General features: G+C 57.8%; 1 protein-coding gene across 1 annotated transcript; it reads right to left on the bottom strand.

Annotated features, from left to right (window-relative positions):
• Positions 1-3475: 3475 nt before the first annotated feature.
• GFRA2 (GDNF family receptor alpha 2) lies at positions 3476-26897 on the bottom strand. Its single transcript, XM_086767840.1, has 9 exons — positions 26605-26897; positions 21941-22255; positions 19367-19450; positions 15236-15584; positions 6738-6847; positions 6515-6655; positions 6257-6432; positions 5865-5918; positions 3476-5672 (listed from the first exon to the last, which is right to left on the bottom strand). Exons 1-9 carry the CDS (start codon positions 26642-26644, stop codon positions 5544-5546), a joined length of 1398 nt encoding a protein of 465 aa, XP_086623966.1. The 5' UTR covers positions 26645-26897; the 3' UTR covers positions 3476-5543.
• Between the last annotated feature and the right edge of the window lie 503 nt (positions 26898-27400).

Below are 27400 nucleotides of genomic sequence, written 5' to 3'. Positions count from 1 at the left end.
AAACGCGATTTATTCCCTGGCTCCGCTATTGAAGGAAGAGGAGGATCTCTCTGGAAAAGCTTTAGTGGTTTTCTTCAAGCATTGTTTTATGCAACAGCAAACAAAAATAAATAGTGTTCTCAGCACTTTCTCATCTCAAGGAAGTAATTGAGTCAAAATGAAGAAGAAATTATCGATGAAGTTAATTATCTAGCAGACATGTTTTACACGCAGTCATTTTTCACTGCTGCGCAGTAACCGGGAGCACAGGCATTTTTCTTTCCTGTAATTAATGTACGCGGGATGCGCTGGGGAACGCACCCCGGCTTGGGTTCGGGTTGGACGGGGGTTATCAGCCTCCCCGGCGGAGAGGGGACGGGAACGCCGGGAAAGTGGAGGGGCTGCTCTCAAGCCTGGCTTTGGAGCATCCCTGCGCCAGGAAAAAGGAATCCCGGAGCTCCGGCCAGCCTGAATTTCCACAAGCTGAAGCAGCGCTTTGCTTGCTGGCAGTCTGTGATGGTAACTGGTCTGTGGCGGTAACTGGTCTGTGGCGGTAACTGGTCTGTGGCGGTGACTGGTCTGTGCCAAAGCGGCCGCTGTCATTGCCCAGCGCTCCCAAGCATCTTCGCCTCCTCGACGCCTTCCCTCTCCGTGCCTGCTTTCCACAGAGATTTTTTTTTTCCCGGCACTGACGAAGGGAACGAGGGTTTGGTTTCCGAGCGTAACACACTTTTGGAAACCATCTCCGCGCGCGGGGGCTGCGCACCCCTCGAGCAGCTCCGCAGCCCTGGCAGCAGGGTGATGCTGTAGGGCCCATCCGGGTGCTTCCCCGCGCCTTTTCACCGGGAATTTCCTCCCCAGCCCTGCTGACATCCCCTTCCCAAGGAAGAAGATTCAAAAAAAGAAAAGCATTGAGCAAGCCAAGAGGATTGTCTGCCTCCGGAGAGACGGAGCTGTGACCCCTGGCAGCAGCACACAACTGGTGCCTCCCCTCGCCTTTCTCCTTGATTTAATTCATCGTTCATTTACCGCGGTAATTATATTAGGAAAGTGTAACGCAGGACACGGGAGGCCCTTGGAGGCTGCTAATCGCTGCTGGAACGCGGCCCGTTTGGGCGGTAATTGAGAGAAGCGCGGCCGATGCCGCAGCCCGGCTCCCCGCGGGGACGCGCTGCGGCTGGGACCAGTTGGGGCAGAGCGCCCGGGCTCGGAGCCCCCGCCGTCATGGCCTGGCGAGATCGGGGTGTCACTGAAATAATATGTATTTTTTTAATAGAGGTTTTAGATGCTCATGCTGATGAGAAAATTACAGTTTTATACGTAAAGCAGGACCTCTCCATGTTTTCAAACCATTCCCATGAGCTTTGGGGTCTTCTGGGGCACCCCCGATACCCTTTGGATATTAGGAAAAATTTTTTTGGATATTAGGAAAAAAATTTTTACGATGAGGGTGTTGGAACATTGGAACAGGTTGCCCAGAGAGGTAGTGGAGGCCCCATCCCTGGAAACACTCAAGGCCAGGTTGGATGAGGCTCTGAGCAACCTGACCTAGTCGGGGATGTCCCTGCTCCTTGCAGGGGGGTTGGACTGGATGACCTTTGAAGGTCCCTTCCAACCCAAACCATTCTATGATTCTTCTCCTGGGACAGCACCTGGGGCTGCATCCAGATGAGGCCAAGTTCCCTTTTGTCTCCCTGGTGACCCCAGCCCCGCAGCGCTGGGACTCGGCTCATCCAGTCCATCCCCCCCAGCACCTCTCCAGCTGCTCCCCCAGATTGAAGCTGAGGGTCCTGGTTTTCCTGCCGCACGGCATCCTCCTCTCCCAAATCCTTTCAATCTCACGGGGTTATCCAAGGCCCCAGGACTTGTGAGAGTCTCCAGAGCTTCAATTACACTATTGAAGATAAGAAAATAAATCCATTCTGGTTTCTTCTCCTTGCCGGAGACGTCACTGAGCCTTCTGCCAGCTTCCTCCTCTGGTGAGATTATCCCAGATAACGACGAGTTGAGATGCTTGGTGCCTTACTGGAATTGTTCCTATTTAACAAAAGGGACTGGTTTCCTTTTCTCTCCCCACTGAAACAGCATCAAGCGAACTTCAGGACTCAAGGATCAGGAGGTTTCTAAATTCAAGCATCCTGATCCTCAGCCCGCAGCTCTGCTCATCGCCACGCGGCCGGTGAGAGGTTATTTTTATGTCTTTGCAATTAAACACAGCACAACAAGGGGGAAAAAAGGCCCTATTTCTTGTTAAGTGAGGCGGCTCAGGAAAGTCAATGAGGCAAAAGTATCTGCTCTGAGAAACCTGGAGGTGTCAGGAGTGCCCCAAGGTGATAACTTATTTAACGGAGGATGAAGAAGGAGGAGGAGGAAGACGACACCTACTCCACCGTGCTGGTCTGGATGCTTATTAGAGCTTGAAGGAGAACATCAAATTAATTACAGAGGGCAAAGGTGCCATCCCATCTGTTTTTAATCACCTCTCACGTTGGAAGAGTCTTTGCGTGCCGCTGCAGCTGCCCTTACCGTGAGACGGGCCACAATCCAAGGGGTTGTACCAGGGGTGACCAAACCCGAACCCACACAGCAGAGAACTTGGTTTAGCTGGAGTATGTGGGTTAGCAAAAGAAAAAGAGGAGGAAAAAAAACCCCGTTTGCAGGCAGTCCTGGTCCCAGGCGTGTCACAGCCCTCGGGTAGTCGCGAGTCCTGCAGCTGCTGGGACATCCAGAAGCCACCGGGTCCACACAGCTTCTCGGGGCCGTGCCCACGGGTGGATTTTGCAGGCTGGTTTCTCTTCCTCCAGGCACTCTGAAGCTGCAACCCGCCAAAAACCAGGAGAGCATGTCCGCTGCCAGCAACCCATCCCTCCCCAAGGATCTGCTCGGCTGAGGGTCGCAGCGGTCCGGAGCCTGCGCAAGGTCTCCAAGCGTTCCTCCAGCGCGCGGGGTCTCTCCAAACCCAGACGCGATGAGGCTTGGGGACCCCCAAACCCACAGGGCTCCATTCCTGCTGCTCCTTGAGAAAGACCATTTCCAAAACAACATCATGCCAACAAAATCCTCATACGCATCCCGTCGCAGGAAAAGGAGGAATTTAGCACGCAGCATTAGGTCCATCGCATCCTCCGGAATGAATTCCCACAGCCTCCTTCCACCACTTGGCAAGCAGAGAGCGTCTCGTCCCCTCGCCCTCCTTCCAGGAACGGCTTTGCCTTTGGAGAGGAAGCCTTAGGAAGGCTTTGGGAGGATAACTCGCCAGGATTTTGCATCTTGGAGCCGGCGTCCTGGGCTCCAGGATCAGCACATCCACCCGAGGTCCAAGGCAGCAGGATGGGGTGTGGGTACCCATCCGGCAGCAGATGTGGAATCAACTATGGGATGGAGATGTCACTCCCTGATCTTTCTGAAAAAAAAAAAAAAGGAGTTCCTGCTCCCTTTGGAAAAGCCATGGGCATTTCTAGTCTTCTCGAGGAGGAAGGAAACCAACCACCACCAAGAAGAGCAATCTCCACTGTATTTCCCAGCCCCTTTCCTACAGAAACCCAGCACTGGTGCTCAGGGGTCCGCACACCCCTGCCAAAACCTCAGCCACACGGCTCGAGCGGGATGGATCTCGGCTCACCCTGCACACGAGGAACCTCGACGTTGGCCAGAGACCCCCTCAATCGCCGCCCTCCGTGCCCGGAGGCTTTTTTTCTTTTTTTTTTTCAGTGCCACACCGCTCAGCACATCTGGCTCTCCGCTTCGGAGCTGTCATTTTCCTGGCTGTTAGAGGAGGGAAGATGGTAAAGAGCAGCCGGGGTTTGCGCCGCGACTCCGGCGAGAGACGTGACACGTTTATTTTCCCCGCGCCAACTTCCACATCAAACGTGTTTTTTCTTTTTCCGTGCTGCAAAAGGGAATATATATCCACCCCTCCCCATCTACCAGCGCCCAGCTCCCTGCAAACAGCCCAACCAGTCCCTCAGCTGAGATTTCAGCATCCCCACGTCCCCCCACATCCCATTTTCCACAGGCAGAGCTGGATAGGGGTTGATATTTCTGCTCCCTGGCATGAGCAGTAAAGTGGGGGGGAAAAAAAAAAAAAAATTATCTTTGTCTGACTCGAGAAACTCAATGTTTTGTGTGACCTAAATCTCAATGTTTCGGTTCGGTTTTAAGCACTGTCATGTTGCTTGGAAGCAAAAAAAAATAAAAAAGAATAAAGATGGGATGGTATTTTCAAAAGCAACATTATTGCAGAGAACAAAAAATAACCTGCCACACGGGAACGTGTCAGCTCCTTTGAAATGTTTGCTTGTTTGCTCGTCTCCCGGAGCAAAACAGCCAGGGAATCGCTGGCAGCACTGCAAAATATCGAGACTGACCCAAATCCCTGGGTGTCGGCAGGTCCCCCCCCCGGGCTCGGGATGCTGGGCTGGACCCAAACCCGGGCAGAGGCGGACGCCGTGCCGAGCGCGCCTTTGGGTGCTGCTTCGCTCCTCGGTCGCTTGTTCTTGGTTTATTATTCTTTTTTCTTCTCCATTATAGACATTATTAAAAAAAATAAACTTTACAATAATACATTTTTAAGTGGTTGTTGCCACTTGAGCATTTTTTTTTTTAAATAAAGGAAAAAAAAGAACTAAAAAAGCCACACGGTAGATGTATATGGTTATGTATATACATACATATATGTAGGTATAGGTGAGTGGTATATACATACACTATATATGTATATATAGTAAAGAAAGAAAATGGAGAGGAACATATAGACGTTTCTGCCCGCAGATGGGTCAGATCCCATCCCAACCCAGATGAAGATGAAAAAAAAAAAAAAAAGAAAAAAAAAAAAAGAAACAAAAGAAAAATCTCCCCCTCAAAGAGACAGATTGAAAACATCAGGACAACCTCACAACGTTTGGGCAGTAGTTTCTTTTCTCTTCCACTTTAAAACTCTCGCCAACCACGGGGAAAAAAAAAAAAACAACAAAAAAAAAAACCCAAAAAACCCCAATAACGATGTCAAGCGCTCCAGTGAGTCCCTTCGCAGGATGCAGAAGAGCCTCCTGACGGCACGTCCATCCTTTGGGATGCTCCGGTGTGGAAACCTCGCCGTCCCCACAGCCGCCCCGGCGCACCCGGGCTGACGGGTCCCGCGGACGAGCTCCGCCGAAGCTCCGCTCAACGCTTGTTTTCCCTCCCCAGTGCCACTCGCGGCGCTGGATCCCGCGCCGCCAGGCACGCGGCGGGGGTTTTGCCGCCAGCCGTGGGCTCTCGCTTGAGAAAAGAAACCCAACGCACCATAAAAGGCCAAAAAAAAAAAAAAAAAAAAAGGGAAAAACGAAAATAGGAAGAAAACCACCAAAGTTCCCCAGCGCCGTGAGGGTTTTCCAGCCGCCCGGCGTGCCCGGGCTCGGCGTCCCCGGTGTTCCGGAGCGTTTCAGTCTCCGGCGCCAGGCAATCCTTCCCTTTCCCATCGCCGCAGCGGGAACCGAGGGGAGAGCGAGCGCGCCGGCGGGCGCTCCTGGTGCGCGCTTCCTGCAAGCGTCCCCGTCCCGCCGGCCGCTGCCGTCCTCGCCCCTCTATAACGCCAGCTTCAGCAGGAGGACGGGCACGACGGGCAGGATCCGGCCCCCCCGGTGTCGGCTGCCGCCTGCCTTCTGGTCCACGAAGGTTTTCTGGTCCGGCATGATGTCTGTCGTCAGCTGGGTCTGCGGGCGAGGGGAGAGCAGAGTGTCACCAGGGTCATTTTGGGGGAAAAAAGCATCCGAACTCAGAAAAAGCCTATTTTCGCCCTCCGGTTGGCAAAGCCAGCGGTCCCCAGCACAGCGCTTGGTCCTTCCCGAGCCATTTGCGATGGGAAACGGCTCCCAGCACCCTGCTCCTCCCTGCCCCGAACGTACCTCTGAGTAGCACAGGCTCTGCTCTTTGGACTTGTTTAGCTTGGGTCCGTGCTCCTGGAGAGGAGAAGGGAGGAAGGCTCAGGGGAGGCACGCGCCACCCGGGGTCACATCCCGAGATTTGGGCTCCCCAAACCCCGGGGCTCAGAGCACAAGGTGGTGGTGGAGCGTGAAGCCTCCCCATGCGCTTCCCAAATGGAAGCCAGGCCCCCCGGCAGCACGAAGACCTCCGATTACCAGGGACGGATGGATCCCGATGGGCATCCAGACCGAGACACGCGCTGGGCAGGACCCATCACTGCCCACGGGCCGATCTCCTGGCTGGTGGACCCACCAAGGGTCCAGATCAGACCTGTGCCCCCCATTTTGCCGCGGTGACGGGGGTCAGGTCCTACCTGGATGGAGGTGCAGGTGGTGATGACGCTGGTGTCGTACATGGTGTTGCTGTCGTTGATGTCATCGGGCAAGGCAGGGCTCTTCTCCGCCTTGGGCGGCACGGTGACGGGGGGCGAGGGGTTCTTGGGGGAGAGGTTCACGTCGGTGCCGTTGCCGAAGGCTTGGATGGCGTTTCCTAGGGGTGGGAGATATTTACGGGGGGCTGCACCCTGGCGGTGACGGGGCGGGGTGAGGAGGGGGACGGGGAAGTGCCTTACGGAGACAAGGGTTTTCTGTGAAGTCTCGGAGGAACTTCTCACACTCCTCCTCCATGTTGCCGCTGCCTTTGCACGAGCACCAGGGCGAGATGGTGATGCTGGCGGTGCTGGCATCGACGTAGTTGGGCGTCACGTCGAAACCTGCTCCCGGGCAAGGAGGAAGAGGGATGAAGGGGTTGTGGTGGGAGACAGCCTTCCCCATCCCGTCCCCGCCGGCACCCACCGATGAGCCCGGCGTAGGAGCCCAGGCACGCCTGGTAGTTGTCCCCGGGGCAGCTCGTCAGGGACTGGAAGGATGCTTGGCAGTTGGTGTGGAAATCAGCCAGCCGGGACCTGGGGGCAAAGAGCGAGAGGATAAATGGGATAGAGAGGGGAGATCTGAACTCCTGGGGGTGGTACCCCACTGAGGATGGACCATAAAAAAAATTCACTGCCTGGTTTTATCTTCCCCCTGAAACGTTAAAGCTTGTAGTGCAATTAAAATGCCTGAGGTTGGGGTTTACATTTTCATCTCTTCTTTAGCAGTTGAGAAGAGGGGAAAAAAAAAAAAAAAAAAAGGCCTGGCAAGGATGCCTGGGGCTGAGATGCTTGTGCCCTGCCTGCCCTCCTGCCAGACTCAGCTCTGGACCAGGAGGAATAAAGAAGGAACAAGAAAAGCAGGTTTCCACTCCTAACCCCACGACTGGCTTGGTTACCCCTTCCCATCTCCTCTCATCGCTTGGAAGAAGCAGGAGAAGCAATGGAAGCGCGGTTATTTCCAGGTGTACCGGAGATTTGCCGACACAAAACCCCGCTGCGGCCACGTAGCCGCATCACACGCCTGCCACGCGATGCTCTGGGGATGCTTCCTGGGATGAAGCGAATCACCAAGGATAAAGGGATCGGGAAGGATGCAGAGGGGGCTGGACAGATGGACCAGGTGAGCAGATGGACGGGCAGCAGCGTTCCAGCCTGACTCAGCCGTGGCTCAGGCTGGGTCTCAATCACGGAGAGGAATCGCGGCGAAGCAGCCAAGTTGCTGACACTGTAGATGAAACCTTGCATTTCACAACAGAAAACCTCCTCAGCTCTTTTTTTTTTTTTTCCACACTTCGTATAGAAAGAAGGAGGCATACATTATTTCCTTCAGCTTCCTTTCCTTCCTTCTTAATTAAATGTCATCTTTGTCCAACCAGTGATTGAATCATCCAACAGTACCTGCCTAAAGCCATAGGAGCTGATGAAAATAAAGGGTAGAAACTGTGTTATTTTTTAAAAATAGGAATGATTTGGTTTCAGAAGGTTACGGAGGAAGAAACGAAGCAGCGACTGACTGAAGTAGAAGGGATCTGCAGTGATACCTCACGTTCACCCTGCACTTTTCATCCCACCCAGGCCGGAGGGCGCTGAGGGAGCGGTGGGGCTACCACCGCGCTTTCGTGGGCTACGCGCTGGGGAAAGGAGGGAAGAGGGAACGGAGCGCAGCTGCTCGGGGCTGGACCAGCGCGCTGGATGCTCCACGCGGGAACGCAGCGGTTTCCTGCAGACTTCGGCCGCTTCCAGCCGTCTGGGGCTTTTTTCCAGCTCACGGGGTTTTCACAGCCACTGACGCAACCGGAGCAGCTGAGCCTCTTCTGGGGCCGCCCTGGTCCTTCGGGGACCCCAGCATCACCCCATGTGTGCTCGGTCCCTTCTCCTCCTGCATCCCACGCGGGTCGCGCTCAGCTTTTCGCCTGCCAGCGGTGCGAACCGGATTATTTTCCCCACTCACACCGGCTGCCTGACCCACTTTACAGCCTTCCCGACGGGCTGCAACGATCCAGGGCAAGGTCAGCCTCTTCATCTGGGTTATTCAAGCGCTCCCGACGAGAAGATAGGGCTCCCGGGTACCGCCGCGCTTCTTCTACGCATCGGATGCTAATAAATAGCAGTAACGCAACCGGCATCACCTCTGGGAGAGATGTAACAGGGGGGGTGCACGCGGGGACTGCTGCACTGATTTCCAAGTACAAAATAAAAAAAAAATTAAAAAAAAAAAAAAAAAAAGGGGGGGATTGCACAGCTTTCCTGAGACATGGAAACAAAACTCCCCCAGCTCAGGTGCTGGTTATTTTGGCCAGACCCCCATTTATTTCCCCCCACTGGGGAGTTGCAGAGCAGAAAAATCCCCAATTCCGCTCCTCTCACACAATCCCCACCACGTGACCGTATCCAGACTCCTTCCTCCTCCTCCCCTCCACGGGAGATAAATAAAGTTCCCGACAGCGTTTCCCCTCTCCCCAAATTAGAGGCGAAGGCACGTCAGTCCTCGGAAAGAACTCTGGCAAGTTCACCACCGAGCGCCACGAAAATTTGTCACGCTGCTCCCCGGGGCCCCGCTCCCGGCTTGTAGCATCCTCTCAGGCAAATGTTATTCTTTTCATAATACATGACAAGCCAGCTGGTAATCTTTCCAGAATATCCAAGCCAGATGTCGCTCTTTCTGTTACGTACAATGAGTTTGCAAGTCGTTGGATGAGACTCTAACTGCCAGGGATAAACCTTGCTGGAGCTGGCCCATGGCTTCTCAGATTTCTGCTTTTAAGTGCCTGGGCAAAAAAAAGGAAAAAAAAAAAAGGAAAAAAAAAATAAAAAGGAGAGGGAGCCAAGTCCATCTTAGAAGAAATGGGAGGAACGGGTGCCAAGTTGCCGGCTGGCGGCAGCAGGTGGGTCTGGCCGGTCTCTGCCCACAAAGGCCAGAGCTGGACTGGGAAGAACTGGGCTGGCAGCCGGGTCAGGGATGGGGAAGGAGGGCGACGGCACGGCGCAGCCTCGGCCAGGGTGTTATTTTCCTGAAAGGCCTCCAAGTCAGGGGGAAAAAAAAAAATAGGGAGTGAAAAAAGGGATTAACAAAGATTAATTATAAATATACACACATAGATCACATCCCAAACCCGCTCCAAGTGCTGGATTTCAAAGTGAGGGCTTTCCAAGCTGCTTCTCTTTGATGCATCTAGAAAACGCGCTGGATTTCTGGGCGGAAAGAGCCGGATGATGCCAAGGGGAGGCAGCCCCGGGGATGCGGGGGCTTCGACATCCCCCTTTCTCCCTGCCCAGCCCCAGAGACACCCCCGGTACCCGGGCCCCGCAGCGCACATCCACCCCCGGTGCATACATCCCTGTTTTGGGGACCTCGTGCATCCCATCAGAGGACTTCTGATTCTTTCTTTTTTTTTTTTTACGCAGAAAAAAAAAAAAAAATCCCAGAACAGATGCAAGGAGCCTAATTGGGCGCTAATTGTTCCCATCACCGCATGCCTACCAGAAGTCCAAGCCCTGCGCTGGTAATAACTCAGCGCCCATCAAAGCGAACAGCATCAGGCTCTTGAATATTTCATGTGGAAAATGTCCGAGATGCGCAGATTACTCCAGACCTGGGTTTTTTTCAAAGGCAGTTTACAAGGAACAAGGAGAAATGGCTTTAATAGACAGGAGCGTCGCGCGGCGGCTCGGGAACGCGCCTTGTTGAAGAAGCTGCGACAACATGCAAAAACTCAGCAAGACATGAAAAACCCACAGGCCTGCTGGGCATCCTCCTCCCAACGCTCGCTCTGCTTTCAAAGCCAGGAGATGCTGCGATTTTAAAAAAAAAGTTAAAATAAAAACTAGCTTCAGACACCAAGAGCGGTGGTCAGGTAATTCAAAGAGCCCTGGGGATGGAGATCAGGTAAAGAAACGAGGGAAGCCGGAGCAAAATTCCACTTTTCTGGATGACCCTCTACCAAAGCTAGTAAAAAAAAAAAAAAAATCATCAACGGAAATAAGTATTTTATCCAGGAAAAGCTATCTGCCACCTCTGGAGGCTGGAGTCGCCCGTTCTGGTATGAGCCAGGAGGGCTTTATTCCTTTTTTTTTAGTGAAAATCACGTCCCTGCGGTAGCGCAGCATCTCTGTAGGATGGGCACATCTGTAGGATGCCGCCCCTCGCCCAGGGAGATGGGCGCAGCGGGAAAAGAGAACGAATCAGAGAGAAGTAAAGGAGAAAAATCCCCGAATCAGAGACAACAGACCAACTGCTAAGTTAGGAGCCGTTAATTAAGCAGCTTAGTTATCCATACATCTTTTTAAGACACTGCATTTTGATTCAACTGCTCTTCTCTGTGATGAAAGACTGGGTTTTGTTTTTTTTTTTTGGTGTTTTTTTTTTTTTTATCCTCCTGCCTATGCTCAAACCCTATCATTACCCGGTAAGAGGAGAGAAGAATTAAACGCACGCATCATTTGATTTTAATTGAAGGACTGTTCTATTTCATTGAACTGCTAACTAAGCCGAACAGGAGATTGTGTTTACATAAGCAAACCCTGAGTCAGTATAGACTTGCTGTCACATTAAGTCAATACTTATGAAGGCTCTCTAGTTAATTATTCAGTGGGAATTGACTTATTATTGTGTTAAGAGCTCGCTTAGCCTTCAGCGAGGCCGAGCTCCACCATCCCTTCCAGCTGCCTTTGCAGGGGCGTGCTGCCCCTCTGTCCCCACCTCCCAAAATCGGGAAGCCAAAGCCACCAACCTTTGGGATTTGTGGATTTAAGGTTGGATTTGGAGGCTTTCCGCAGCGGGTTATTGCGGTCACCCACGCCGGGGACCCACCCTGATCCCCTCCAGATTCGAGCATCGCTCCCCTCTGCCCGCTCCCAGCGCCGCTGGGAAATCCAGGAGCATTTTTCCCTCCTCCTCCTCCTCCTTTCCAGACAGCAGAGCCGCTCTCATTACCCGGCGTAATGAGAAAGTTGAGCCGCCGCTCCGCTGCGATGAAGGGAACATCCATTACAGACGGCACTTCGCCCGTGCCAAACAAAGGGCGCGAAGGCGAGGACGCGGGTTTCAAGGAAAGCGGTTTTGTTCCCATGTTTGGTGTTTGATCGATACCGAGGCCGCCTGGATCCGTTCATTCCCTGGCACGCGCCCCGAGCCAAGCCTCCCGGGGTACTGCTCCCAAATTAGCATCCCGAGCCCGGCCAAAGAGGGATGGTTTCCGCCGTGCAGAATCCACCTCACCAACACTCACAGGGACAGGGGTCCGTCCCCATCGCAGCCCAAAATTCACTGAAAATGGGGAAAAAAAAACAGGCACCTGAACCAGCACCCTGCTTTCGGATGCTGAGGAGCTACAGCCAGCGGAGGCTGAGAAATCCTTCAGCACCGGCATCACTGAAGCATATAAGACCAGATTATTTGTGTTCCCGACTTGCTGATGCAAGATGAAAAAATACAGCAAACGGCAGCTGCTGAAATCAGCTCTTTTCTCCCCTTCCCTTCCCCTTCCCCTTCGCTGAGGTTAGTGTTTTGCAAAAGGGTTTTGCGTTCTGCGAGCTAAAACCTGTCGGTTGCAATCAGATGCAAAGCTCGGGGAGTTTGTCAGGCTCCTCCGTCGCGCCGGGAAAAGCTTTTCCCGGCACAAAAAGCTTCACAAATTGCAGCGATCTGAGCCTGATTGCTCCTGGTGTCACGGCCGGGAGCTGGGCGAAGGGGCTTGGGGCATCTCACCGGGGATTTTTAGCAGCCTCGTGGGTCAAGATCATTCAAATCGCTTCGCCTGGAGCAAAGCCCAGGATTTCAGCCTAGAACAGCCCAGATCTGGCACCCCATTCCCAGGGAGGGAAGGGCGCAAGTTGAGAGCACGCCCTTGCCAGGACCTGAGCCCACGCAGGGATGGACGGGAGCTGGGGGGCCGCATCCTGGCCCCATCATGCCCTCGGCCTCGCTGTGCAATGCGTCCTAGCCGCAGGGACCCCCAGGTCATCCGGAGCCCGCTCCGTGCCGGGATGCTGCCCACTGCTTAAAACATCCTGGCCCAAAGCATTCTGAAAAAAAAAAAAAAAAAATCACCTTCCATCAGTGGTGATAGAAGAGCTGGTGGCTATCTCCCCAGCTTTGTGACCACTGATGGGACAGGGGCTGGGGTTCAACGACCATTTAACCACGAGCCCCACGCAGCTGGAAAGCAGCGGCAGAAAGCCATGAAAACCTCCAGAATGACAATTTTCCACGCCGGACCATTAATTTGCCCTTTTCCCCCAACTCCGCTGCTTCTTCTGGGAAAGAAGCAATGCGACCTCAGGGGGGTTGTGTCCTGCAGAAGCAGCAGCCCCTCTGAGGGTCATCCCCATGAGCCCTTCACCATGCTGAGATGGCAGCAAAAATCTCCCTGCAAAGTCCCATCCTGGCGCCAAGGGCTTCACCGCTCATTAGGCGTCCAGCCAGGAGGCTTAATTACGCCCGCAGCCCGCGCAGGGACATTATCTCATCTCCTGTCGCTTCAGGGTTTAGGAGCATCTTGTCGATCTGCTTCCGAGTTCAATGCCCTTGCCAGTCCCATGTGAAGATGAGGAGGATGAGCATCAGTCCGCGATGCCGGATGAGCACAGGCATGGACAGGAAAGCCCGGAGCGGGACCAGCAGCATCTCATGGGGTCCTGGAGCCGCACACCAGAGTTTGGAGAGGCCTGCGTGGGGTGCAGGGACTCCTGCATCTCTGCTGGATGAGACCCACCTCACACCAAGCCAAATCCACCCTAAATACCTCTGGCATCAGTCAAAACCCTCTGCCAAAGCACAAACAGCAGCTGCCAGAGGAGGCTGCGTTACCCACGGGGTGGTTGGACAGCCGAGATGTCCCTCAGCTCCTGAAACTGGGATTTCCAGGCTCACTAGGTGCTCTTGGCCTGGAGCAGCTGGGAAACACCAGGAATGTGCACGGAGGAGGAGACGAGGCGGTGGGAGAAGGCTTCAGCCGGCGGGTAAGTCCACGCCCAGCTTTAACTGGGGAAACTGGATGCATGGCAATGGGAGCTGTGACTTCCCACCTGCGTTTGGGGCAGCGCTGGGGTGGAAGATGGAAGGAGACCTCCAGACGGAGATGGAAGGTGGGGAACACCAGCAAGGACCATAACGCGCAGGCTGAGTGCGTGCCCACTCCCAGAGAAAGCGCAGGGCACGCACAGCCCCTGCTAGAAGGCTCTGCCAGAGCCCTCTCCACCCCAAAATCCAGAAAGAAAAAAAGAACAGACCCTCTCTCACTTGCAAGGCAACATCAGTAGAGAAATATCCTTATTTTTCACCTCCTCAGCCCAGGTGCCGGAGCCCCCCCAGGGCAGAGCTGCAGATGGGATGGGACCCAAGATCCCAGGATCGCATCCACGCGCAGCCCCACATCGCCCCGCCACGGGGAGAGGCCAGCCCAGAGTTTAAGGCAAAACTCTGCAAGCCCACACCCAAAGCTGGATACCTAAAAAAAAAAAAATAAAATGCCACATTGGGGTGCTTTGCAGAGTGAGAGCCCCCACCCAGGCAGCATCCACGCTCCTGCCGGAAAAACCCATTTCCAACTGGGAGCAAACAGCTGCACGCTTCCCCCTTCGCTGCTTCACCTCTTCCCAGGGGAATTTCATTTCACGCAGGAACGGGCTTATAATTAATACCCGGCAGCTCCGTGGCCTCTCCGGTCCCCCCCGGCGCCGGTTATCCCCCTCCGAGAGCGGACGCATCCGCAGCGTTCAACGGCCGCGCGAGCGTCAGGCCCGCCGCCGGGAATTCGGCCGCGACTCGGCGCGGCCCCGCTATCTTTTATTCATAGAGCCGGGCTTCTCGCGTGACTTTTTGACAAAAAGCCCCATTCCCACGTCTCAAACACACGCGCTCGCAGCCAGGGGAGGACCTGAAGCCGCATTGTTTATTTATTTCGCCGCCGGGCTCTGGGAAACTCCATCACCTTGATGGCAAAAAGACCCTCCTCCTCCTCCTCCTCCTCGGAAATACGTTCTTTACGAGGCTGATCCAGCCCCCGGAGGGTGACAGGAGTTTTTTTGCCGTATGAATAATAAGTTTCATAATGCAACAAAAGCCTTTGCTCTGCCGCGGGGAAAAGAGCGGATTTCACCAGCCGTGAAGTTTCGCTGAGGGATTTTTGCTGGGTTTTTTGTGCATTCAGCCCCTCCTCAGCCCAGGGAGACGGGGCGGTGCTGGGTGGGGACCGGAGCCAGCGCGCTCCCCAGGACCCAGCCGCTCTGGTTCTGCCCCACACCTCCACCCCATCCCCAGTGTTGCTGGGGGGCATTGCCCCACCGCAGCCTTCCCAGCCAAGCACGGGGAAGGGCAGAGCCGTGGTTTGGCACTGGGGGTTTCGGAGCAGCCCGGTGAGGGGCCCAGTTGGCAGCCCCCACGCTTGCAAACCACACGCAGCCCCATGTGTTCACAGAATCACAGAGTGGTTTGGGTGGGAAGGGACCGTTAGAGCCCACCCAGTCCAACCCCCCTGCAAGGAGCAGGGACATCTCCAACCAGATCAGGTTGCTCAGAGCCCCGGCCAACCTGGCCTGGGATGTTTCCAGGGATGGGGCATCCACCACCTCTCTGGGCAACCTGGGCCAGTGCACCACCATCCTCAGCACAAAAAATTTCAGCCCACAGCAAAGGCGGATCAACTCGAGGCCACGCCTCATCTCACAAACCTCTCCACGAGCAGCCAAAAACCATTAACCCTGCCCCATTTCACACGCAGAATCCAGCCGTTACTGGAGGAGACCCAGCCAGCAAGCGCCGCGCGGCACCGGGAAAATGCCACAAATAAACGTGGAATAGGGTCACGCAACGAGAGAGCACTGCAAATCCAGGCACGGCCCCACATAAAACCCCTCCAGGGTCTGCAGGACCCCCCCCGCCCAGCACCAGGATGGGCTGGGAGAAGCCGACGCAGCCCTTACCGGCAGAGGTGGTCCGTCCGGCACGTGTTGCGCAGGTCCAGGCAGTTGGGTTTCTCCTTGTCCTCGTAGGAGCAGGAGGGGACGATGGTTTGCCGCCGGCGCTCGGCGCAAGCCTGGTCCTTGCAGGAGCAGAAGAGGAGGCGGTAGGTGTACTCGCTGGGGACGCGGTCGAAGAACTGGCGCAGAGCCTTGTGGCACTTCCGCCGGCTGCAGTGCTCGGTGGCCGAGATCTCCTTGCTGCAGGTGGAGATGTAGCCCGAGCGCAGGCGCTTGCAGTTGTCGTTCAGGTTGCAGGCTTTGGCCGCGTCCAGGCAGTGGTTGCTTTTGGAGTTGGTGGCGGGGTCCATTCCTGACCGGAGAGCAACAGGGAGGAGGGGTGAGCACGGCACGGAGGGATGGGGAGGTGCCCGCAAGCTGGGGAGATGCTACAGGGAAGGTGGCCGGCATCAATGTCACCCCCCAGCACCTTCTGGCAGCGGGGAGGGGGTTGGATGCACGGCTGCGGTTCCCCTCCTTCATCTCCATCCCCCTGCCCAATTTGGAGGTCCCCTCCAGCACGAAAGGGGTTAAATCACACCAACTGCAGCCAAGAGGATCTGGTCAAACAGTTCATAACTCAGCTCATGAATCTGCAATCTAAATTTTTTCTTGTCAATTATTTAAAGAATAATTATTCAGCTTGCTTCTAAGGAGAACAATGCACCGAGCTGCACAGGGCCACCCAGCTCCTGCATCCTCTGCAGGGGCTCCCCAAAACCAGGTCACGCTCAGCCAAGGACAAGGCTGCCATGAAGCCGGACACCGGCCAGATCCCACATCCGCCGCCGGGAATCCCAGCCATCAGCAAACGCAGCGCACGGGGACAGGAAGCCAAACCACCGCACGGGAACAAACGCTGAATTTTCTTTTTTTTTTTTTTAAGGTTTCTTTTTTGTCAAGGTGATGGATCACCCCTCAGCAGCCCAGGTGCTATTTTAGAAGCCACCTGACTGCACCAGCCACCACATCCCTAATTTCCTCCCTTCCGCAGCCCAGCCAAGTCCATGGATCCCTCCATTGTCTCCCAGCTTCTGCTGGCAAAGACAAATGAAGGCACCAAGGAGGGGTTCCTACCAGACGTATTTGTAGGGCCCTGCTAATTAGCAAACAGCAGGCAGCCGCCTGGGTGAGCACAGCGCCCGCCTCCCCCAGGTGAGCACATTTTGGGGTGGCATTTGCAGCACAGGACCCAACTTTGTCGCATTTTCCCACGGTTGTGAGCCTCCAAGCCGGGAGCCGCAACCACGGCCCTGCCCTCCTTAACGGGTCCCAGTTAAAAGGCGAGGCTGGATGACCCCTCCAGTGCAAACCCGACCCATGTCCCAAGCCACCAGAGCCGGGGCAGGGAGCAAAGCTGCTCAGAGAGAGCCCTCAAAACACCAATCGTGTCACCCCAGTGAGGAACATCTCCGTGGAGATCTTCCCGGGGCGAGGGAGTTCGGTAAGACGTACGTAAAGCGAATTCTTCTTATGATGCGTGATGTGGAAGTAGATCTGCCTCGAAAAATGCTGCAAGAGGCGCAGAGGTCGCCTGAGCTAAGAGAGACGTTTGAGCCGACGGATGGCCTGAGCGTGAACCAGCGCCGTGCTGAGGGGAGAATCCTCCTCCCCGCTCCTCACGGAGCCCCGTTGGGAATAAAGCCGGGGAGAAAGGACATGAAGAGAAGTGCTTCCAGGCTCCACAGCCTCCCCAAGGATGGGACAGGGCAGAAATTGCCATTTTGCAGCAGGAACCCCCCAGCCGAGGGCTGAGGATGGAGACAGCTCATGACACTGATGTCAGAGGAGCAGAAGGGGAAAAAGACTCTTGCAGAGAACAGGGAACACACGACTTTCCTTTCTCCTTGCCCAGACCAGCTCCTGGGTTTGAAGGGGGACACGCTGAGCCCCCTCGGCGCTCGGGCTGGTGGCCACCCTGGCTCCGAGCCCCGCGAGCGGTTAGCGGCCAGCGCGCGGCTCTCCCGCAAGCGCGGGATCTGCGCAAAGCGCCAGCTTCTTGTCGAATCCTGCGGAGCATCGCTCCTGCCCTGCCCCGCCCGAGACCTGCGGGGACCTGGATGCATTTTAATAGAGCCGAGGCTGGGAAGCGCAGGCTTTCTGGGGAGCTCATTAATAAAGCACAGGCATGAAAATTTCATGAGGTGAGAAGGAAACGGGGGCAAAGAGCCGGGGAGGGGGCAGCGCCGGGAGACCTGGCGCCACCAGCCGTCCCCTCCGTGGGTTCAGGTGGCCCCTCGGCGCAGCATGGGGTCAGAGGAAGAGGAGGAGGAGGGCGATGAGGAAGGCAGCGTCTGTCACCCACCCCCTCTTGGGTGCCGCCGCTCCGAATTGGCACCCACGCGGGCAGAAACACGGCACGGGGCTGGTTTTCCAACCGGACCCTCATCCTCCTTCCCCTGCGTCGGGCAGGCTCCTGCATCCTCAGCGCCGGCCCCGGGATGCTCCGCTCCACGGAGGGGGTCCGGGAGCCCAATGCCCCGTGCACGGGGAGGGCTGCGACGAGGGCACGAGGGATGAGAGCAGCGTGCGTGGCCACTCATTCTTTCTGGAAAAGCAAGGTAATCCCCGCCCTGCTACCCCCACAGCTTGTTTGATTCCATTGCATGGGCTTCCAGGTCGGGGCTGGGGGTCCCGAGGGGCAGCCCCTCATATCACTCCATCCCCGTGCCAGGGGGACAGAGGAGGGGTGGATGAAGCATCTCCAGAGCTTAACAACAGCCAGCTCCCCCCTTCCCCCAGACCCAAAATTGCCAGACAGGCTCCTTTCTCCTCTCGCTCTGCTTTTCTGAATAAATCAGCCAATAATCCCCCACTCCAGACACTTTGCTTTTCATACTTTCCCAGCAGCTAAAATATTTCCTTGACGCTCGTGTAATCCAAAAAGGCGTGTGGGAGACGGGAGGGGGTGGCATCGTCATCCCCGAACCGGCGCTAAGCTCCCCAGAGGGAGCCTGGCAAATCCGTTTCCGGAGCTAAAACCCAGCAAGTGACGAGGGGCCACGGTGTCACGACCCCTCCTCTGCAATGTCCCCAAGTCAGCTGGGGTGGCCGCGGGCAGTGGGGGGCCACAGCATCGGCGCGGGGTCCCTGAGGCGCCGCCACATGCACCCTGTGAGGTCTGGGGACACGGGGACCCCCAAAACCCACACGGCTCTTGGGGAAAGCATTAAGAGGAGGAAGAGCAAGGAGACGCCGAGGCATTGCGTGACCTAATTTAAAAAGGGGGGGGGTGGTGGCAACACAGGAGGGTTGTCATGGAAATAGATGGCAAAAAAAGTTCCTGAGGATGATGATGGAGTTTGGGTTCCCAGGAGGAGGGCATGGAGGCAGAGAGATGCTCCGAAGGGCTCAGCATCCTTCTCCCAGCAGCATCCCGGAGCTGCTGCCCCGGAGAGGGACAGCAAACAGGGTCCCCTCCCAGTTTCCCAAGCTACAGGGTGTCCTGCCCATCCCAAATCTTCTGGAAGACAAAATGCTTCACGTCGAGCGATGCACGGGCAATGGGAGGGTCTGGTCCAACTCAGCGCCTGGGCTGAGCGTGCGTCTCCTCTTCCTCCCCTGCCTAACGCCGAGACGACAGGTGGGAAAGAAAACCAGGGGAATTACAGCTCCCCAGCCTCTCAGCTGTTTGATACCAGCCCACGGCTGGAGGCAGCTGAGTCCGAAAGGTAAAAACCCAAATCACAGCCTGGGGGGAAATAGGAAGCCCGAGGAGCTGCGACCCGTGGCTCCAACATCGCCGCCGGGCAGGGGCTCAAAGCCAGCCCCCGCCTCAGCCGGGGCTCCCCGCAATGTCTGATCCCACCGGGAAGGTCTGAAACAGAGGGGATCTGTCCCAAAGTGCATCAAACCCCAGCAGCACCCAGGAACCAGCCCCAGCATCGCTCCCCTCCAGCCCCAGCATCCCTCCCCTCCATCCCAGCATCAGCATCCCAGCTGGCTGCAGGGGGGGCACGTGTCAAGGCATCAGATCCAAAAATCCAAACCACGGGGGAAGGAGCTGCACGCTCTCCTTGCCAGGGAGCTCGGTAACAGGTCTTATGTTCACGGGCAGGAGGAAATAAAATGGCAGAAGCATGTTGTTTTTATTACCTGAGAAAATTGAAGCAAGTCTGAATATATCAGAGAGACGAGAGGTGACCGGCTCGTAGGGGGAAGCTTCATAAAATTCTTCTCCTAGAGCGGGAGGGAAGAAAAAGAAGGGGGAGAAAAAGCAAATTAAAAACCACAGCGAGTAACCTCAGCCACCGGCGAGGCTACGGCCGGGCGCGGGCACGCTCCCGGCACAGCAATCGTGATTTGGAGAGGAAAAACGAAACCCTATTTAAATCGCTGTCCTGCAATGAAAGGAAAAACCCAATTTGGACCAAATCAGGTGAATTCTTGCTGGTGGCCAGGCGGGCAGGTCGGTGCGAGTCAGGTCTGGCAGCGGCTGCCTTCAAACCGGCCTCAAGAGCTGAGGGAATTCCGATGCGAAAGGTCAAACCTTTCGTGAATCCGCCCGCAGAGCCCGGGCCAGCTGGAAGGTTTAGGGTCTGTACACAACACCGCACTGTTTTTCTGTTGTTGCAAATAAAAAAAAAAAAAAAAAGCATTTGCCTAAAAAAAACCCAAAACACTGTAAGGATTGTTTTCTGCTCAGCGTCTGATGCACTTTGGGAAAATGGAAATATTTTGGGGGGGGGCGTGGAATACAGACCTGTCCCCCCGCCGGGAGCAGAACCCCTCTGGCTCTGGGACGGAGCAAAGCGGCCCCTGATGCTCCTGCTGCCCACCCTTCGTGGGTCTCCAGGAGATGCTGGTTTTGGGAGAGCCAGCCACAAACACTCTTCTCAAACCCCACCAGCCACAAGAAAACAACAACAGAAAAAAAAATAGATATAAAAATAAAAATCGACGGCTGGAGTTGGCAAGCCCCAGCCAGAGGCTGACCAGCGGCCCCCAGCATCGATCCCCTCGGTGCCCGGCCGCCCTTCGGGCAGGGTACCCTCCCTGCGGGTGGGCTTGGGACGGAGCCCGGCAGCCCGGACCGCGCCAGCCCACGCGTGCTCTGCAGAGTTATTATTAGCCCGAAGCGGCAGCGTTTATCCTGTGTAATTAAGGAGCCACTTGAAACCCTGTGCTGGAAAACAAGCTGATGGCGAGGCCGGGAGCCGTGCGGGACGGCTTGCTCCGAGCCCAGCAGCTCCCTTGGGAATTTGGGAGGGCAGAGCCAGGGAGACCCTGTCCCCAGCCCATCACCCCGCTCCTGGCCTTGCCGCCGCGCTCAGGGTGACGGTGGGCGACGCTGCGTGGGGATGATAGCCCCCGCGGGGGCCAAGGGCGGCTGGGGGCTGATGCTCATCCCGGGGAAGGAAACACGGCCCGGGCGGCCCGCGAAGCCCCCGACCCCCTTCGCCTGGCCGTGGTTCCCGGTGCTCCGATGACAAATTGCACCGTTATTAAAGTGCATTTAGGAAACACGGTAACCTCCCGGTATATTGCTTTGCCAATGCAATAAATAATTAAATACTAGCTGAACCCTGCTGCTTGCTAGGAAAATTACTGAGCATTAAAAGGGCAGTGGACTTTTCTTGAGCTCGCTGAGATGCAATTAACCTCCGGGAATGAGGCCGGAGTGAAAGCAGCCCTCCTTAATGGCAGGGACAGGGCAGCTCCCGCAGCCGAGGGGCTGGACCGGGGGCCACTGGGCACAGCTTCTCTGCTGAAAGGCAGAGCTCAGGGTCTTCCTTCGGCTCCTCGCTGCTTTTACACCCACCGGTTTGTGCCCCTTAGAGCCAGGACCTGCTGCATCTCCCCAAAGTTCCTCTCTCTCCTTAAGACTTGGTATCATCACCTCTCTTCCCACCTCCTCCTCCTGCAGGTACAGGTCCTGGAGCATCCATCGAGCAGCAAAGCATCCATCGAGCAGCAAAGCATCCTTCATTCATGCTTACAAAGCCCTCTGAAATCGCTGCGCACACGCTGCCGCCATGCCCTGGTTTTGCACGCGCAGAGCCAGCCGTCAGCCCGTTGAAGGGATCCACGCTGTGAAACCGGCACTGGCTCTGCTCCTCTCCGGGCTAGGACCAGCCCGGCAGAACCGCGCGAGGGTGGTGGGAGGGGGTAGAGCCCGTGGGACAGCAAAGCAAACCCCACTGGCACCAGCTGAGCCCCTCGCAGCCGGTTCCTTCCCGCGAGCCCAGCAAACTGCCCCGGTTTGCTGAGGGGCGAGGGGACGATGCCTGCCGCCCTCCTCTGCCTCCGGGCTGTAGATCATCCCGCCTTCAACCAGCAAACCAGCCCCCGGCTAACAAAATCCAATTTCAATTACCCGCAGCGCTCCAGCCTCTGATTTACTCCTTCACTGGGCTGCGATGATGGCAGGCTCTGGTGCATCGCTTCTCCAGAAAGGGAGACCCCAGCGAGCCCTCCCTGCACGCCCCCAGCCCACAGACCCCATCTCAGCACCCCGAGAGACCCCCACAGCCGGTCCCGAGGTGCAAAGCAGTGCCCCAGCCTTGCTTCCGGTCACGTCTCCCATTTTGGGGTGGGAGGGAGGGAAGGAGCCCGACTGGAGAGGAGCCCTGCCCCGGCTTGTAGGTGCCCAGACGCTTCCCAACCTCGAGGTGGGTCAGGACCCGCACCCTCCGCCCCATGGCAGCCCCGCAGAGCCCTGCCCCGTACCTTCGGTCAGCCCCAGGTGTATACTCCAGTAGATCTGAAGGCACTGAAGCTCCTTCTTCATCCCTCGCTTGCAGCGGCAGTCGTAGAGGGGGCTCTCCTGCAGCACTTCCAGGGCCGTCTGGCATTCCTTGTTGGCCAGCATGGTGTTCCTGTCGCGGCCGGCCAGGCACTGCCGCAGCGTGCGGTACCGGGAGCTGCAGCTGGGCTCGGCCGCGCACAGCTCGTTGGCTCGCACGCAGTCCACGGGCACCCGCCAGCCATGGGGGTCCTGCCCCGGCGGGGACGGGGGGCCAGCCAGCGAGCGGAGGATCTCATCTGGGCGATGGGCGTGGGAGGAAGGAGAGATGAGGGCAGAGAGAAGGTGAGGGAGGGCGAGAACCCATCGCGTCCCCTCCTCGGGACCCCACACATCAGCCCGTACCCCAGAGAGAGAGAGGGAGAGCATCGTTCCACTGCGCCCAAATCGAGCCCAGATGTGTCCCCCGCCAAATCCAGCCCACGGCCCGAGAACGCCAGCGGGATATCTCAGGACACCCCAGCAGCGGTGACGCGCCCCAAGGCGCGGGGCGGGGGAGACGGAGGGTTAACCCAACGCCTGGGCTCCCGGAGCCGTGCGATGCCACAGGACTTTCTGTTTCTTACTAAAACCAAGCAGGCAAACGAACAAACGCAGCGTGTTTCCAGCGCCGGTGCCTGGGGACACGGAGCTCCACGCACGACCTCTCCGGAGCCAAGGGAAGCAGCGAGCCCATCCAAACTCGCTTGGTTTTTATTTCGCTGCTCGTCGTTTTCAGGCCCGCCACGGGATTTTCAGGGCATCTGACTCACGGGGTTTTGAGCGCTGGGGCTTGGCAGGGCTGCAGATGGTCTTGTGTGCTTCCGGGCAAGCTGTCCCTTGGCGTGGCAACCGTCCAGCTCACCCGGCTCCTCCTTGGACCTTTGGCGAGTAGCTCCCCTCCCCGCCCTCAGCTCTCACGCCATTTCCATCATTTTCTCGTTTTCTTTTGCTTTTTGAGATAGATTCTTGCCAAGTCAACCCTGGGCGAGGCCACCAGTCCGTCCCATCACTGGTAAATGGGGAAGGTGGGGCAGGCTGCGGTGGCACAGCTGGTCCCCCCACCCCTGCACCAGCCAAACGATGGGGACCGGGGGTGGGCAGGACCCCCCCTGCCATTCCTGACCCCCCCATCTCCCAGTTTGCAACCGCAGGCAGGCAAAGCCCTGGAGCAGGCAAAGATGGGCACGATGGGACTCGGAGGGCACCCTCTGCCACCCCGGAGGGTGACGCAGCGGGAGACCCCACTGCCCTGGGGTCCAGCATCCCCCTCCCCACGCGTACAGCAAACCTCCACCTCCAGCTCCCAGCCCCTTCCCAGCCGGGGTATGGCAGGGGGACAGTGACACCTACAGGCATGTGACAAGGGCCACTCGTGTGTCCCCCCCCCCACGCACCAGGACACGCAGGCAGCTCCCACGCTTGGCCGGCGCTCAGCCCCAGCAGCGGCTTCCCCCAAGCAGGCAGGGCTGGTCCCCTGCCACCACCCTGGGGTGGGCACCTGTCCCCTGCCTCCTGCGTCCCACGGGAGCAAGCGCCCACGGGAGAAAGTGGCCACGGGAGAAAGTGCCCACGGGAGCAAGCGCCCACCTCGCCCCACGCTGCTCAGGCCACGGGGAGAGGAGAGGGGAGGATGCTCGAGGCCCGGACGGCTCTGTGGAAGGGATGAGGCAATGCCAGGGGTGAAAAATTAGGGTGGGCAGGAGCCTTGGGTGGAAACACCTCCGCCGTCTGTGGTCAGGCCGCGGGACAAATCCCGTCCTCCTGGTCTTTGATCGACGCCCCCGAAAAAGCACCCTTGGGTCCGGAGAGGTCTGGAGGGGGTCCGGGTGAACAGGAGCAGGTGCAGAGCCCCCACGCCCACGGTAGATCCAATTTTGGGTGGCAGATGTCCCTTGGGAAGGCCCTCCTCGGCCTTTCAGGATTATATTCCACATGGGAGGCAGACAGGATCCACGAGGCACATTCCTGGACTGGTAGGCATCCCCAAATGGTCCTCAGGGCAGAAACACCAGCTCCTCCCCACGAGATGGATGATGCTTTGGTGCTCTCAGCAGAAAGGGCTCTGCACCCTTATACGTCCGGAAACGCCAGCCCGAGGCACCCAGCGCAGCAGCTGGGACAACCACCTCCCGCAGCGAAGGGCTCCCGGGCATGGAGAGCCATCCCACAGCTCCACCATGTGCCGTTCCTCCTCCGTTGCCCACACCCAGCCCGGCTGCAGATCCGTCTGGTGCTCGCCCTGAGCTCTCTGCCCTGGGCAAGCCCAGCTCTCAGCTCCAATTCCATCTTCTCCAGCCGACGCCGTGAAGCCTCTTCCCAAAATACCGTCCAAAGCCTCTCCTCCGGCCGCGTTCCTGGCTCCACGGGCCTCCCAGGCAGGACTGGAGGTGCTGGCAGGCAAGCTGGGCAGGGAGGCAGCCTTGCCCTGGTGCAAAAGGCACTGGACCACATGGAGCATCCTTGTGAGGGGCCCCAGCACCCTCACCCAGTGCTGGGGCGGGCCAGGACGGGAAGCCCAACAGTAAATCCACGCACCGGGGTGACGGTGAGCTTGCCTCGTCCTCCTCCCAGCTTTTTCCATCTTCATCCCATGGCCTCACAGACAGCAGGACGCTGGGTGCCCGGGAAGGTGTCTGCAGCATCCCGTACCGCACCCAAGCCAGGAGTGCCAGCAGCCCCCAGAGCGTGGCACAGAGCCATCCCGCCGGAGGAGGAATGGCAGCAGCAGCCCTTTCCCCACGGCTCCCGGCCCATGCAGGACAGCTCTGTCCCCCCAAATCCAGCAGCACGCTCAGCCCTGGCTGCTGGGTCGGGGTTTTTTCCCCAGGGGCCTTCTCTCCCCCCAGCTCACAACGCTGCCACAGCCGGGAAAAGCTCTGCAGACCCCCACAGAGGAGCAAGGTGGGGGGTTTGGACGGAGGCACAGGCTGAGGAGATTTTTTCCTACCCCAAAAAAATCGCCTCACAGACACACACTCGCTAAACTCCTATCAATAAAACATCTGCAGAGAATTTAAAGCTAATCCTCGGCAGTCTCCGGGGTGCCGGAGCAGAGCGAGGATTTGCAGGCAGATGCACAAGCCTCCGACAGCCAGGCAGCCAGCAAACAATGCGATGGCCCGCTTTCCTCTCGCTCCCGCCGCTTCCCCCAGCAGCGCCAGGCTGCCTTGCCTCTCCTCCAGCTGTAATACACTTTTCCTTTTACTGGTCCTGCCAGAGACCTTTGGACGCAGGCAGCTTTAGAGGTAAATATTTATCCTCACAACTCAACTCCCCCCCAAAAAAAAAATAAATTTGCTCAGGAACGTGCAGCCTTCCAGCCTGGCTGCTGTGGCAGCGATCGTTTTTTTTTCCCGAGCAAAGGGCTTTTTTGGCTCGTCGGAAAAAAGAGCCCAGATGTGAAAAGCTGGGCTTCCTCCGCGTCCAGCTCCCGCTCTCCCGGCAGGATGGGGTCCCCATCCCTAATGCTCAGCCTGGGGGTACGGCTTCCCGGTGTCATAGCTCCCCTGGCTGGGGGGGACAGCCCCCCTGCACCCACGAAACCTTCGGGGTGCCCGGGAAAGGGGGCAGAGGCTCTTGCTTTCACGCAACCTTGCTTGCAAAGGGCAAATGGGCCACGGTTCGGACGCCTCAGGCGGGGCATCCTGGAGGTCCCTGTCCCTTGTTCCCGTCCCCAAAGGCAGGGTGATGGTCCTCCAGCCAGAGTGAGCTTAGGGGAGTTTTTCCGGGTGCCCGCTGCCGCAATGTGCCGGGGATCACACGCACACACCCGCGGAGAGGCGTCAGGGCACGGGTGCTGCCGTAACGGCGTCTGGGCCACGCCACGGCATGCGACCCAGTCACGGTCCTGCGTGCACCCAGCCTCGCAGGAGGGGCAAAAAATCAGCCCTTTTCACCCCAGACCCACCACGGTCTCTGATTTCTCCCCATTTTTGGCTGCACGCTCCCCGTCTCCGCAGGAGGCTGCCCTAGAAACGCGAAGCTTGCTTCCTGGCAGGGACCGAGCTCCGAAATAACTCACACATCATCCGAAGCAACGCGCACGGAATCGCAACGGCAGGGACAGCAGCTCCCCACGCACACACGCACGCATGCCAGCAGCTCAACTTTCCACACCGATTCTCCACGCTGAGCTCACGGGTGGGGCGGGGGGGCGGGGGGGGGGACCGGCAGCAGCGCTGGGAGGTGGGAGGCTGGGGGGGCAGAGGGGTAGATATCCTCCAAAATGCGAATCCATGTAGGCTGGGGAGGAGACAGGGGGTCAAAGATGAAGAGGGCTCCGCGCGCTGGTGACCGATCCCACCCGCTCCCACGGGTGGCGATCGCGGCCGTGGGGTGCCCGAGGCGGGGGCTGCCCCGATGGGGCGGTCGGGGTTTTGTCCCCCCCACCCCTCCCTTTTTAAGTCTGATAGAGAATAAGAAAATAAAGTTGCCCTTAGTTAAAATCCTCGTCCCTCTCGCGATGCAGACCGAGACCCACGCAGTGCCCGCCTCGGAGGAGCGCCGGGCCCGCTCCCCAGCCCCCGCAGCCCCTCACCCGTGGGGGGGGAGAGGGGAGCACTCCCCCAAATCTGCCATACCCCCCCCCCACGCCGGGGCCACTCACCTACGAAGAGGACGATGCAGAAGGCGTTTGCCAAGATCATGTTAGTAAATCCACGCGCTCCTCCACGTGTGGAAAAATTAAAAATAAAAAAAAAAAGGGAAAAAAGGGAAAGGGGGGAAAAAAAATAATGATAATTCCCAAGGTGGTCAGGTAGATCCCAAATCCGGGTGAGGACGGCGGGCTGCCAAGGAGAAGGGGGGTGCGCTCCGCCCGGCGCGGAGCCGGGGCCCTCAGCCGCTCCCCGCCTCCCGCATCCCCGCCCGGGCTCCGCGCTCCGGGGCTGCGCGCACGGCGGGCACCGCGCTCCGCCCGGCTCCCGGCGCCGTGTGCCGAGCCTGGGGCGGCGGAGAAGGGGCAGAGCCGGCGGTACCGCCCGTCCCCTCCCCGCCCCTGCCCTCCCCGCGCCTCTCCGCCCCTCCGCCCGGCCCGGGAGATGCGCACCGCGGAGGGCAGCGCAGCCGCGGATGCTCTTCCGCCGGGGCAGGGGGCTGTGTGCAGACCCCCGGCTGCCCAGCTCGCCCTCCCTCTGACCCTCCGCAGACCCCCGGCTGCCCATCCACCGGGGCAGGGGGCTGGGGTGGGGGGGGAGTCTCGTGTGCAGACCCCCGGCTCCCCAGCCCTCCCTCTGCAAATCCACTGGGGCAGGGGGCTGGGAGGGGGGGGTCTATGTGCAGACCCCTGCTTCCCGATTCCTCCCTTCCTTCCTCCCTCCCTCTGCAGATCCTGGGCTCCCCAGCCCTCCCTCCGACCCTCTGCTGGTGGGGGGGGGGTCTCTGTGCAGACCCCCAGCCCCCCC

Source organism: Chlamydotis macqueenii, chromosome 27 (assembly GCF_036417535.1).
Source record: "Chlamydotis macqueenii isolate bChlMac1 chromosome 27, bChlMac1.mat, whole genome shotgun sequence".
In the NCBI taxonomy this organism is placed as follows: domain Eukaryota; kingdom Metazoa; phylum Chordata; class Aves; order Otidiformes; family Otididae; genus Chlamydotis; species Chlamydotis macqueenii.
The sequence above is the reverse complement of the archived record's forward strand: the minus strand, read 5'-3'. Positions and strand labels throughout refer to the sequence as shown.

Bases quoted from the DNA above. Each gene is read 5' to 3' on its own strand.
- GFRA2 (XM_086767840.1), bottom strand. From the start codon at position 26,644: ATGATCTTGGCAAACGCCTTCTGCATCGTCCTCTTCGTAG. The intron at 19,451-21,940 runs GTACGGGGCAGG...CTCCCGCTCTAG, and splicing joins ACACCTGGGGCTGACCGAAG to GAGAAGAATTTTATGAAGCT. The intron at 15,585-19,366 runs GTAATAAAAACA...CTCTCCGGTCAG, and splicing joins ACTTGCTTCAATTTTCTCAG to GAATGGACCCCGCCACCAAC.